Source organism: Macaca nemestrina, chromosome 17 (assembly GCF_043159975.1).
Source record: "Macaca nemestrina isolate mMacNem1 chromosome 17, mMacNem.hap1, whole genome shotgun sequence".
NCBI lineage: Eukaryota > Metazoa > Chordata > Mammalia > Primates > Cercopithecidae > Macaca > Macaca nemestrina.
In genome coordinates this window covers 69,340,273-69,353,415 of record NC_092141.1, presented here as the reverse complement: position 1 = coordinate 69,353,415, position 13,143 = coordinate 69,340,273, and the positions used below count along the sequence as shown (strand labels likewise).

General features: G+C 41.1%; 1 protein-coding gene across 6 annotated transcripts in view; it reads left to right on the top strand.

Moving 5' to 3' along the window:
- LOC105469571 (leucine-rich repeat-containing protein 37A3-like) overlaps nt 1-13,143 on the top strand; it is a 75,243-nt gene that overhangs the window by 49,449 nt on the left and 12,651 nt on the right. For 4 of the 6 annotated variants that reach the window (XM_071083313.1, XM_071083315.1, XM_071083317.1 and 1 more), the window contains one exon: nt 12,779-12,850. The exons of 1 other annotated variant lie outside the window; for it this stretch is intronic. In XM_071083313.1, the coding sequence (XP_070939414.1) occupies nt 12,779-12,850 (72 nt within the window). Of the gene's footprint in view, nt 1-3,590; nt 5,649-12,778; nt 12,851-13,143 lie in introns of those variants that run through there. One more of the 6 variants, XM_071083316.1, reaches the window with a different exon arrangement.

Here is a 13,143-nt window from a genome sequence, read left to right as displayed (position 1 = left end):
ACACCAGAGAACAGGCTCATTAGGTCCCTCCACCAACAGGTTTAGGGAGCATCAATACAAACGTCTTAAACTCACCACCTTTACTAAGCACTTTATAACACTGGGAGTCCCTCATAAGAATCTGGTGGCCAGGAGCGGTGGCTCATGCCTGTAATTCCAGCACTTTGGAAGGCTGAGGTGGGTGGATCACCTGAGGTCAGGGATTCAAGACCAGCCTGACCAACATGGTGAAATCCTGTCTCTACTAAAAATACAAAAATTAGCTGTGCATGGTGGCAGGTACCTGTAATTCTAGTTACTCAGGAGGCTGAGGCAGGAGAATCACTTGAAACCAGGAGACGGAGATTGCAGTGAGCCGAGATCGCACTATTGCACTGCAGCCGGGGCGACAGAGTGAGACTCTGTCTCAAATCATCATCATCATCATCATCATCGTCATCATCATCATCATCATCATCTAGCCAGCTTCACTACAATTATGTAGGAAATGCCGGGAAAATGCTGGAATCACAGTTGATAAAAAGTAATGAATTCACTCAAAAACATTCACTGAGTGCCATGTCCATTTGTGCCAGGTACTCTACTAAGTGCCGGGGGTAAAAAATCCATCTCAAAGACACACCAAGATGAGGACTTTATCCCCAAGGGACTTTCATTCCTCAAGGAGGAAGCGGCTGCTGAAGGGAAACATACGAGAGCCATGTGGGGATCTGTACAGCAGGGTGACCAGGAGAGGACAAAGCAGGAATGGGTGGTGGGTAAGAAAGACTTGAGGAGACACTAACTTGCTTATCTCGAGTTTCTGTGTTCGTCTTAACAGAAAAGGGCATTTGCTTCATGGTGATGAAAAAATCAGAGCCAGCTGATACTGGAAATTAATACTCATTTCATATAAACAGAATAGAGCTGAACCCTTCAAACTAAGTCACAGTTACTTTCAGAGATTGGCACGAGGGTCTCAACACACCAAGTGTGTTAGGGGCTGGGCTCCTTTGTTTGGGTCAAATCTTTCTGGTAAACAAAGCTACACTGCAGAGTCATATTTGGCACATGTGACCTATAGGCCCATTGCATTTCTTTCCAAAGGCAAGTTGCCAAGGGAAGGTGCCGGTAATTTTATGACCAGTATGACACCATTTTGTGGTGTTTGTAAGTTGAAACAATATATTTCCCGGCATTATGTAAGTTTGTAAAAAACGAACAAAAAAAGAGGCCCCAGCTGTGGTTGCTGGATGATGAATTGAATAGAGCCTAAGCTTCAGGGCTTCTCACTTGCACAGGCCCTTCCAAGGTCCTGGGAGGGCCCCTGGAAATTTTTGTATTCATACTTTTTTAAAAATGTTTTTACTAGATAAGGTTCAGGCCCCACAAAATCCTGAAATCACCCCTGGGTTCCAATAGTTCACAACCCAGTGCATCTCTTGAATAAAGCCTCTATGTTATTGACAAATACTGACTGGCCAAGTTAGCAGTGTGATAGGGTCAGTCCATTTTGAATCTGAAATCCATCTCAAAGACAAACCAAGAGCTTATTAGTGGACTTAACTGGGTTCTGCTGGCCCAAGCGCAGCAAAGCCAAACACCCATATCGAGGTTTTGCATTGGGGAAAGGAGGACATTTATTTGCAGGGCATCCAAGCAAGAAGGACCAGGCAGCTAACTATCAAAGTCCCCCTCTAAATGGGGGCAGTAATCTTACCTCTTACAGAGGAAATGATGAATGAAATGGTTTATGGAAAAGCAGCAATGGTTGATAATCCTAAATGTTAAGTAAGTTTATATTTTTTCCCTGACTTTAAAGTGCTTCTCCTTCATTCCCATACACAGGTCCAGACTGATGGCTTATTTTTTAAAATTCTCTTAGTCACTTCATTGGTTCTAACAATAATTTTAGAAACTGGATGACTTTGCAGTGTAGAAAGGCTATACTTTATTCCGATAGAGCACACTCACATATTGGCTTCTCTGTGGCGCATCAATATCATGCCAAGAATGTAAGCCCTAAGAGAGAATCAGAGCAAAATCCAGGCTTTATCCCTATTGAATTATTTATCCCACTATTAGAATATTAGTGAGGTAGGTGTGGCCACCCTGTGATGGCAAATTGAGCTTCGTTCACAAACATGCCTTGTTGTGCCCCCCAGTCTACTGACATCAGCTTCCTTTACACGGCGGTAGATGCACAGAAGTGTGCGCAGTTGAGGGTATTGTCATCATGCTTTGGTATGTATTGGAACCCTGGCAGCTGCTTCTCGGATTCAGAGAGGCATAAACATTACAGATGAAAAGAACAACTGGGGTCTGTCCTTGGGGTGATTTAGGGTGGCTGTTTAAATTTGTAATAGTTGAAAAGTCTTGAGATTGTCACACGTAGCAACTTATACTTTTCTTCTCAGCTGCAGCTTATTCTTCTCACCTGTGTAACAAGCTGTCTTCTCTTCTCACAGAAGCTCAGCATTTCTTCCTCTGCCCCATAGCATTTTTTCAGTACTTACATTTACTAGGTCCTGTTTAGGTTGTAGGCACCTAAGTACTTATACAAGTGAGATAACATGTCCGAAGTTCTTAGAACAGTGCTTGGCATATGGTAAATGCTCTGTACATGTTACCTCCTATGATACCTCATTTTCATTTTTCCAACAACTCTTGCGATGCGGTTATTATTATCATTTCTATTTTGCAGATGAGGAAGTTGAAACTCAGAGACGCTAGGTAATCTGCTGAGGTTCACATGGCTAATAAGTGGCAGAACCACTTACCAGCTTTGCAAGTAATTTTCGACACAGCTCTTAGTTCCCCTGTAATAGGAGCTGAATTATGACAATTTGGCTTTGTGTGCATTGTATCTTACTTTCGAACTTGAATAGGACTTTTAGAGCAGTGAGCTCCGTTTCCCTCTGAGAATCCCATGCTTCCGGAGCTCCTGGCCGTACCAGCTCTGGGCATCCCCAGGTTTCATGCTCACTGGTCAGTGCTGGTGTGACATGACGGCTGAGCACCGGCACTGTGTCCAGCGCACTGCTAGGCACTATACACATGCTCTTTCATTGCTTCCTCAAACTGCCTTGTGCTGTAAATGCTACCCAGAAAGGCTCATGTTCATTACTCGAGTCACTTCACCAGAAAGTGACAGAGCCAGAATTCCAACCCAGGTCTGCAGATTCCAGGTCCCTTGCTTCTCCTGTTGTTCCTCATTTTCAGGGAGTCTTCTTCAAGGTTATTCTCAGGACTTTGATTAAGATATAGGCTCAAAGCTCGGCATGGTGGCTAATGCCTGTAATCCCAGCACTTTGGGAGGCCAAGGTGGGCGGATCACTTGAGCTCAGGAGTTTGAGACCAGGCTGGCCAACATGGTGAAACCCCGTCTCTACTAAAAATACAAAAACTAACCGGGCATGGGGACGGGCAACTATAATCCCAGCTACTCTGAAGGCTGAGGCAGGAGAATCACTTGAACCCAGGAGGTGAAGGTTGCAGTAAGCCAAGATCACACCACTGCACTCCAGCCTGGGCAACAGAGTAAGACTTCATCTCAAAAACAAAAAAAAGAAAGAAAGAAAAAAGAAAAAAATATAGGCTCACCATTTCAGATTCTCTAGACTTTGCTCCTGAGAAAGGGTTTATGTGATGCAGTTCGAGGTCTTGTATTGACCAGCTTGGTGTGGGGACATGTGTTTTCATGACCCATGAACCTATATAGATGAGTAAAGAGGTTACTTTCTCCCCAAGTACATCACACATATTGGATGAGGGTCTAGGTCATCTGCTTATTTCTTTGACTACCTTCCTCCATGGAACCAGTTTTCCCTGACTGCCTTGGGATTCTAGCATAGATCATTTTGGAGTTTGTCATTTAAATTTGGTTTCATGGCCGCTTTGGACATTTTTTCAGCTAACGCTGTTAGGATTTCAGTACATTTAAGACAGTGATGACATGCTTCAGTTCTTTCATCTCTGTCTCCTCAGTTAATAGAAAGGAAACGTAGCCCATCTGTCTGGACCTGAACAGAAGAATTTGGAGGAAAAAAAAAAGGCAAGAAATGTTCTCTTATTTTGTGAGCTACCTTTATTCTGTCCCATTGTTCTACAGCAAAAGGCTTGTACAACAATATTTCAGCTTTCTTCATCTAATAAGGCATATTTTAAAAAATTACTTAGAGCAATACTTCTTAAACTTTGACTCTGAGACTGTCTTTGAGGCTAAAAACAACTTGCCACATTTTACTCCCATAAAGATACCAAAAAGGTGATGGACTGGGAGTCAGTGCACCTTAGTTTAATGTATAAAATGAAAGACTTGAACCAGAAATGGAAATGATCGTCTACAGTGAATCTAAAAACACTTGAGGCCAGGCGCTGTGGCTCATGCCCATAATCCCAGCACTTTAGGAGGCCAAGATGGGCGGATTGCTTGAGCCCCAGGAGTTCAAGATCAGCCTGGGCAACAAAGTGAGACCCCGATCTCTACTAAAAGACTTTTTAAAAGTGGAAACATAAATATAAATAAATAAAAACATTCATATCATTTGGTTTGTGGAAAAGAGTTGCTGTAGAGTCCTCAAACTTCAGCCGTTGAGCCAGTTCCCACTCAGTCTCTCCATGGCCCAGGCACCACCTTAGTCAAGAAAAGAATGCCTTAGAACAGGAGAAATATAGGAGAATATCGAGTGGCCCTATATTTTTATTTCATCAGGGACAAATGCAAAGATCCCAATGTCAGTTGGAGAAGAGCTTCCTAGTTCAGAGGTAATGCTGAGCTTAAGGCTATGGATGAGCTGTCAAGAAAGATGGAAGGTTGGAGAGTGAGATAATTTAGGAGGAAAGATAACAAACTTTGCTAAGTTGTTTTGGCTACATATTGCTTTACAGTCCTTATTTTTGGTTGTTTTTTTAAAAAAAAAAGAAACAGGGACTCACTATGTTACCCAGGTTGGTCTCAAACTCCTGGACTCAAGCTTTTTTTTTCTGCTTTGGCCTCCCAAAGTGCTGAGATTACAGGCTTGAGTTGCTGTGCCCAGCCTACATTCATTTTTAATAGCTGGGAGGAAAGTGGGCAGGGGAAGATAGAGAAAGAGGGGGTAGCCGACTTGCACAAAGCCCACCAGTGGTCTTACAGGTTTTCATGCCCAAAAAAAGTACGAAGGGTATTTAAAGCCCTAGTTTCAGAATCCATACTTAACCAGTCATGTGGCACTCACATTGTTGCTTTCTCTTTGTAACATCATCTTATTGAATATTAGTGTTACAGAACAAGTTAATGGCACTGAAAAACCATCTGGAATAGGAAGAGGAGGGGGATCATAAGGCAGGACGACTGTGTGGCTCCCGGCCTCGCCACTGACTCACTCTGACCGTGGTCAAGGGAGAGTGAGTCTTCACTCCTCTTTTTTCATCTGCCAGCATGTTTGTTCTCCTGGCACCTGGTGTTCTATACGATACAACATGCTTCTTTGTGTTAAATTGAGACATGATCCACATACCATCAACGCAGTATTAGAAAGTGGACAATTCAGTGGTGGTTAGTATATTCACAAGGTTGTATGGCAAACAACCACCATTATCTAACCCCAGAACATTTTCATCATCCGGAAAAGAAACATGGTACCCATTAGCCATCACTCCCCATTGCTGTCTTCCCTCAGGTCCAGGTAAGTACTAATCTACTTTGAGTCCCTGTGGATTTGCCTATTCTAGATCTTTCATATAAATGAATCATACAGTATGTGGCCTTCTGTGTCTGGTTTCTTTTCACAAAGCATGTTGTTTCTAAGGTCCTCCCATGCTGCAGCATGTATCATTCCTTTGCAAGGCTGAGTGATATTCCATTGTATGGAGCCATCACTGTATCAGTTCATCCATTCATCACTTAGTGGACATTTGGGTTGTTTCTACTTTATTCTGGCATTTATGAATAATGCTGCTGTGGACATGCATGTACTCGTTTTTGTGTGGACATGTTTTTAATTCTAGGGTGCATCCCTAGCAGAATTGCTAGATCATAGGGCAACTCTTACGTTTAACTTTTTGAGGACCTGTCAAACTGTTTTCCACAGTGGCTGCTCCATTTTACACTTCCACCTGCAACGTTTGAGGGTTTCAATTTCTCCATGTCTTTGTCAACACTGTCGTTGTCTGCCTCTTCTCATTGTAGCCATTCCAGGTAGTGTAAAGTAGTATCTAGTATCTCGCTGTGGTTTTTGATGGACATTTCCCTAATGATTTAAGACATTGAGCATTTTTTATGTGTATATGGGCCATTATATATCTTATTTGAAGAAATATTTATTCAAATCCTCTCCCCATTTAAAAAATTGATTTGTCTTTTTATTGAATTATAAGAATTTGGTATATCTTCGGGACACTCTGGATATTAGACCTTAACAGATAATTTGCCTGTATTTTCTCTCATCCTGTGAGTTCTGTGACTTTCTTGACAGTGTCCTTTGATGCACAAAAGTTTTTAATTTTCATAAAATCTAATTTATCTTTTTTCCTTTGGTTGTTTGTACTTTTGGGGTCATGTTTGTGTATAAAATGTCTTATTCTTCTTTAAGAAGGTTCAGGGTTTAGTTTTAAATCAGGCTGTGTACCTTTCATCAGTCTGACATTCCTTTCACCATGTCAGGCTGCCTTCAGCTAGTAATAGTTCATTAAATTCAAAAGACAAAATTGTTTTAAAAGAAAAAAAAATCAGTTTGGAGAAGAAAAAACTGTTGTCTAATTTAGGGTCATGAGATTTACTCCCTTACTCCCATGTTTTCATGTAAGAGTCTTATCATTTGACTCTTACATTTAGGTATTTGACATATTTTGCAGGGGGTCCACCTTCATTATTTTGCCACATAGATGTTCAGTTGTTCCATCACCATTAAAAAAACAAAACAAAACAAAAAAAAGCCACCATTATTTCCACACTGAATTGTTTTAGCACCCTTGTCAAAAATCAATTTGCCATAAATACGAGGGCTTATTTCTGGGTTGTCAATTCTATTCTGTTAATTTATTTGTCTGTCCACATTCCAGTATCACACTGTGATTACTGTAGATTAGATTTGGGTTTTGAAATTGGGACATTTGAGTCTTCCCACTTTGTTATTTTGCAAGATTATTTTGCTACTTTGGGTGCCTTAAATTGCCATAGAATTTTAGAACTAGCTTGTCACTTTCTGGAAAGAAGCCAGCTGGGATTTTGATAAGAATTGTACTGACAATAGCAAAGACATGTAATCAGCCTAAATGTCCAACCTAAATGTTATGTTATTCCAATACTTTTCCAATACTTATTCCAATACTTTGCAACATATACGGTTTTTTGAAAGAGTATATATTAGCCAGGCACAGTGACTCATGCCTATAATCCCAGTACTTTGGGAGGCCGAGGCGGGCAGATTGCCTGAGATCAGGAGTTAGAGACCAACCTGACCAACATGGTGAAACCCCGTCACTACTAAAAGTACAAAAATTAGTGGGGCATGGTGGCGGGCGCCTGTAATACCAGCTACTCAGGAGGCTGAGGCAGGAACATTGCTTGAACCCGGGAGGTGGAGGTTGCAGTAAACCGAGGTCACGCCATTGCACTCAAGCCTGAGCAACAAAGCAAGACTCCAAGGGAGATGGGGTTTCAGCATGTTGATCAGGTTGGTCTCGAACTCCTGACCTTTGGTCTCGAACTCCTGACCTCAGATGATCCGCCTGCCTCAGGCTCCCAAAGTGCTGGGATTACAGGCATGAGCCACTGTGCCCAGCCAATAAATGAAAACTTTAACTCAAAAAAAAAAAAAAAAAAAGTAATGAAACCATAAATCAGTTTGAAGAATCCTGCTATTATTATCTGATCCATGTTTACAGAATACTCTGTTGAAATTTGGTTTGCCAGATTTTGTCAAGCATTTTCCCATCTACATTCATAAGAGATACTGGTCTGTAATTTTTTGTGTGTGATGTCTTTAGTTTGGATATCAGGATAATATCACCCTCATAGAGTAAGTTAGGAAATGTTCTCTCCTCATCTGTATTTTGAAAGACTTTATGAAGGATCCGTGTTAATTCTTCTTTAAGTATTTTGTAGAGTCACCAGTGAAGTTGTCTAGTCTTTAGCTTTTCTTTGTGGAAGGTTTTTTGATTATTACCTCAATCTCTTTACTTGACATAGGTCTATCTATTCAGATTTTCTGTTTTTTCTGAGTCAGTTTCAGTAGTTTATATTTTTCTGGTAATGTGTCTATTTCATCCAGGTTATCTAATTATTAGCACATACTGTTTTATATATATATATATATGTGTGTATATATATATATACACACACACACATATATATATATAGTAATGTCCCCTCTTTCATTCCTTATTTTAATAATTTGGTCTTCTGTATTTTTTTCTTGGTCAGTCTAGCTAAAGGTTTGTCAGTTTTGTTGATATTTTCAAAAAACCAACCTTTAAGTATGTCGATTTTATCTACTGTTTTTCTATTCTCTATTTCACTTATTTCTTCTCTAATATTTATTATTTCCTTTCTTTGGGTTCAGGTTGCTGAGAGCTTTTTTCCCTAGTTTCTTCCAGTGGAAGTTTAGCTGCTTGACTTGAGATTTTTTTAATATTTGTGTGCTGAGTGCAGTGGCTCATGCCTGTAATCCTAGCACTTTGGGAGGCTGCGGTGGGAGGATTACTTGAGCCCGGGAGTTCAAGGCCAGGTGGGGCAACATATTGAGACCTCATCTCTACAAAAAAATTTAAAAATTAGCTGTGCATGGTGGCACATGCCTGTAGTCACAGCTACTCAGGTGGCTAAGGCAGGAGGATCTCTTGAGCCCGGGAGGTCGGGGCTGCAGTGTGCCATGATTTTGCCACTGCACTCCAGCCTGGGAAAGAGAGTGAAACCCTGTCTTGGAAAATGAAAAATAAAAAAACAAAATGTTTGTGGCCAGATGCAATGGTGCGTACCTATAATCCCAGTACTTTGGGAGACCAAGGAAGGAGGATTGCTTGAGGCCAGGAGTTGGAGACCAGCCTGGGGAAGATAGTGAGACCCCATCTCTAGAAATTTTTTTACAGTTAGTCGAGTATGTTGGTGCACACTTGTGGTCTCAGCCTCATCTTAATTATATAAGGTTGTAGTTCAGATTAATACCAACTTTGTTTCAATTGTATATAAAAACTTTGCTTCTCTAAAGTTCCACTCTCACCCCCTCCTTTATCCTGTTATTGTCACACATTACATCTTTATACACTTTATGTTCATCAACTAGATTTATAATTATTGCAAGTTTATAACTATTGCATGCAACTAGATTTTTAATTATTGCAATTATTTATAATTATGCAAGTATCTTTTTTTCTTATTTTTTCTTTCTTTTGGGACAGAGTCTCGCTCTGTTGCCCAGGCTGGAAGTGCAGTGGCACAAACTTGACCCGCTGCAACGTCTGCCTCCCAGGTTCAAGCAATTCTAGTGCCTCAGCCTCCTGAGTAGCTGGGACTGCAGGCACGCAACACCACACCCAGCTAATTTTTGTATTTTTAGTAGAGACAGGGTTTCACCATGTTTGCCAGGCTGGTCTCAAACTCTTGACCTCAAGTGAGCCTCCAGCCTCAGCCTCCCAAAGTGCTGGGATTACAGGCCTAAACCACTGCGCCTGGCCAGTGCTTATTTATTGGTGCAGATTCACGTTAGTATTTATTTATTTATTTATTTATTTATTTATTTATTTATTTGAGATGGAGCCTCGCTCTGTCGCCCAAGCTGGAGTGCAGTGGCGTGATCTCAGCTTACTGCAACCTCTGCCTTCCGGGTTCAAGTGATTCTCTTGCCTCAGCTTCCCGAGTAGCTGGCGCCTGCCACCACACTCAGCTAATTTTTGTATTTTTAGTAGAGATGGGGTTTCGCCGTGTTAGCCAGGATGGTCTCGATCTCCTGACCTCATGATCTGCCTGCCTCAGCCTCCCAAAGTGCTGGGATTACAGGTGTGAGCCACCGTGCCCAGACTTTGGTTAAATTTCTAGAGTTCTGAAAAAGTTTATTCTGGTCAATTTTTTTTGTGTGTGTGTGTGCCATTTTTTTGGTTGCTGTTGCTTTTATGATGGGATGAATTTCTGGATGTCTTTATTCCACCATTTTCACTGATGTCATTTACAACATGGTTTTAAATCTCTAAAGGCTCACCAGGCACATGCCTGTATTCCCAGATACTCAGGAGGCAAAGGAAGAAGGATCCTTTGAGTCCAGGAATTCTGGGCTGTAGCATGCTATGCCGATTGGGTGTCCTCACTAAGTTCAGCATCAGTATGGTGACCTCCCGGGAACAGACCACCGGGTTGCCTAAAAAGGGGTGTACCAGCCCCATTCGGGAATGGAGCAGGTCAGAACTCCCATGCTGATCACTAGTGGGATCGTGCCTGTGAATAGCCACTGCTCTCCAGCCTGGCCAACACAGTGAGTGAGAATGTGTCCCTTAAAAAAAAAGTCTAATTGCCCATAGACTAATTAACTATTTACTCATGGGAAATGATTAGGGGAAAGACATAAAATCTTTTTTTGCTCTATCACCCAGGCTGGAGTGCAGTGGCTTGATCTCCGCTCACTGCAACCTCCGCCTCCCGGGTTCAAGCAATTCTCCTGCCTCAGCCTCCTGAACAGTTGGAACTACAGGCAAGCGTGGCTGTGAAGTGCTAATGAGAAACTGTAATTCTCACAGAGGCCCTCCCAGAGGAGAAGAAGGTTGAAAGGCATTTCTGTATTTAGTCTTCTCAAAATTAAGGCTGGGCCCAGTGGCTCTCACCAGCACTTTGGGAGGTCAAAGCAGGCGGATCACTTGAGATCAGGAGTTCAAGACCAGCCTGGCCAACATGGTGGAACTCCCATCTCTACTAAAAACACAAAAATTAGCCAGGCGTGGTGGTGCGTGCCTACCGTCCCAGCTATTTGGGAGACTGAGGAAGGAGGATTACTTGAGCTGGGGAAGTGGAGGTTGCAGTGAGCCAAGATCATGCCACTGCACTCCAGCCTGGTCAATGGAGCGAGACCCTGTTTTGGTGGGGAGGGGAGAGGAGAAAGGAAAGAAATAAAATAGAGAGAAAGAAGGAAGGGGGAGGGAAGGAAGGAAGGAAAAAGAGAAAGAAAGAGAAAAAATGAAGAACGAAAATAAAAATTTTTTAAAAAGTAAGGTTAAAGTAAACCCTTTTTCTTCATACAGATTGAACACACGAGTTCAAATCACAGCTTTGCTGCTTAATAGCTTGGTGACCTAGGACAAGTTATATAACCTCTCTGTGCCTCAGTTTCCTCATTTAAAAATAGGGCAATAATATCTACCACATAAGGTTATCGTGAGGATTAAATGTGAAATGCTAATCACAAATACCTGGCAACCCAGTAGATACTCACCGTAATAATTATTATTTGAATAATTTCTGCAGAAGTACAATGATGATTCTTTGGTTAACCTAAAGGCAAATTTTCTATTTCTTCCTGTTTCTTTTTTCTTGTTCACTTTAAAGAATTAAAAAGAAAATCGATTCCAGCATTTTGGAATAAAAATTTGCATCAAAATCAATGTATTCATTTTATTGACATATAAACAGAATGTCATTTGTTTATTCAATAAACATTTGTTAAATGCCTAATACATTTCAGACATCATGCCAGGCACAGGGATGACAGGGCATGGTGGTGGGCACCTGTAATCCCAGCTACTCGGGAGGCTGAGGCAGGAGAATTGCTTGAACCTGGGAGGTGGAGATTGCAGTAAGCCGAGATTGCGCCACTGCACTCCAGCCTGGGTGACAGAGTGAGACTTCATCTCAAAAAAAAAAAAAAAAAAAAATTGTGGTCTGTGCCCTCAAGGAGCTCATAGTCCGGGAGACTGACAAGTGGCAGGTGATTACATGCAATGTAAGAAAGACTGTGAGTGGGAGTATGGTTTTGACCAGTTCCTCCTGTTAGATTTATTCCTTTTTCTTTGGCTATAAAGCAAAAGAATTGGTCCTATTTTTTTTAACTGTGCAAATTAAACCATAAATTTTAAAAACTTCATAAAGATAAAAGACAAGCAGCCAGCTGCAGTGGCTCACGCCTGTAATCCTAACAGTTTGGGAGGCTGAGGCAAGTAGATCACCTGAGGTCAGGAGTTCAAAACCAGCCTGGCCAACATGGTGAAACCCCGTCTCTATTAAAAATACAAAAATTAGCTGGGCATGGTGGCGGGCGCCTGTAATCCCAGCTACTTGGAAGGCTGAGGCAGGACAGGAGAATCGCTTGAACCTGGGAGGTGGAGGTTGCAGTGAGCCGAGATTGAGTCATTGCACTCCAGCCTGGGCAACAAGAGCAAGACTCCATCTCAAACAAACAAAAAATAAATAAATAAATAAATAAATAAATAAATAAATAAATAAATAAAAAATGAACAACTTGAATTGTGATGAGCAACTTGAATTATGGAGGACGCTAGAAATAGCGTTTGCTACACAGTCAGGACTTCCTACCAACATAGTCACTTGTAGGGTTTTTGACCTGAAAAGTTCTGTGGCGTATTTTTTCTTTGCTATCCACTTTTTTTACCTTGTAGTTCTTCCCCTTGTTCTCTCCTCTACTTTATCTTCTAGAGACCTGGGTAGTTCCCAGAGGAATAGTGCTTTATGGAGTCTAATGGTGATTGATTAGATAAAAACAGAAAACACCTTTTTCTTTTTTACCTACAAGTTCCATAGCAAAAAATGAATATAAACTTTTCATGCAGTTTCACACATTGAAAATGCAGGTTATTTGAATTCCATTCCATTTTTCAGAATTCTCTATCGCAATCCTCTCACCACTGTTGAAGATCCGTATCTCTTTAAATTGCCAGCATTAAAATATCTGTAAGTACTATAGTACTCTCATAAGTCATGAGATGATTTATGCTTTTTAAATTTTTATCAAAGCTTAAGTATTTTGCATTTAGGCTAAAATGTCATAATTTAAATTTTAACTGGGTTATTGAAAAAAAGTTATTGGCAAAGAAAAAAATTAAAGAGAATGTATAATTGTCAAGACAGCAAGGGAAGAGAACAGTGTTGAAGAACCCATATAGATTTGGAACATGTAGACACATGGAGAAATATTATTTAACCAAGAAAACAAAGGGGAAAAGGTGTTCATTATTTTAAAAATG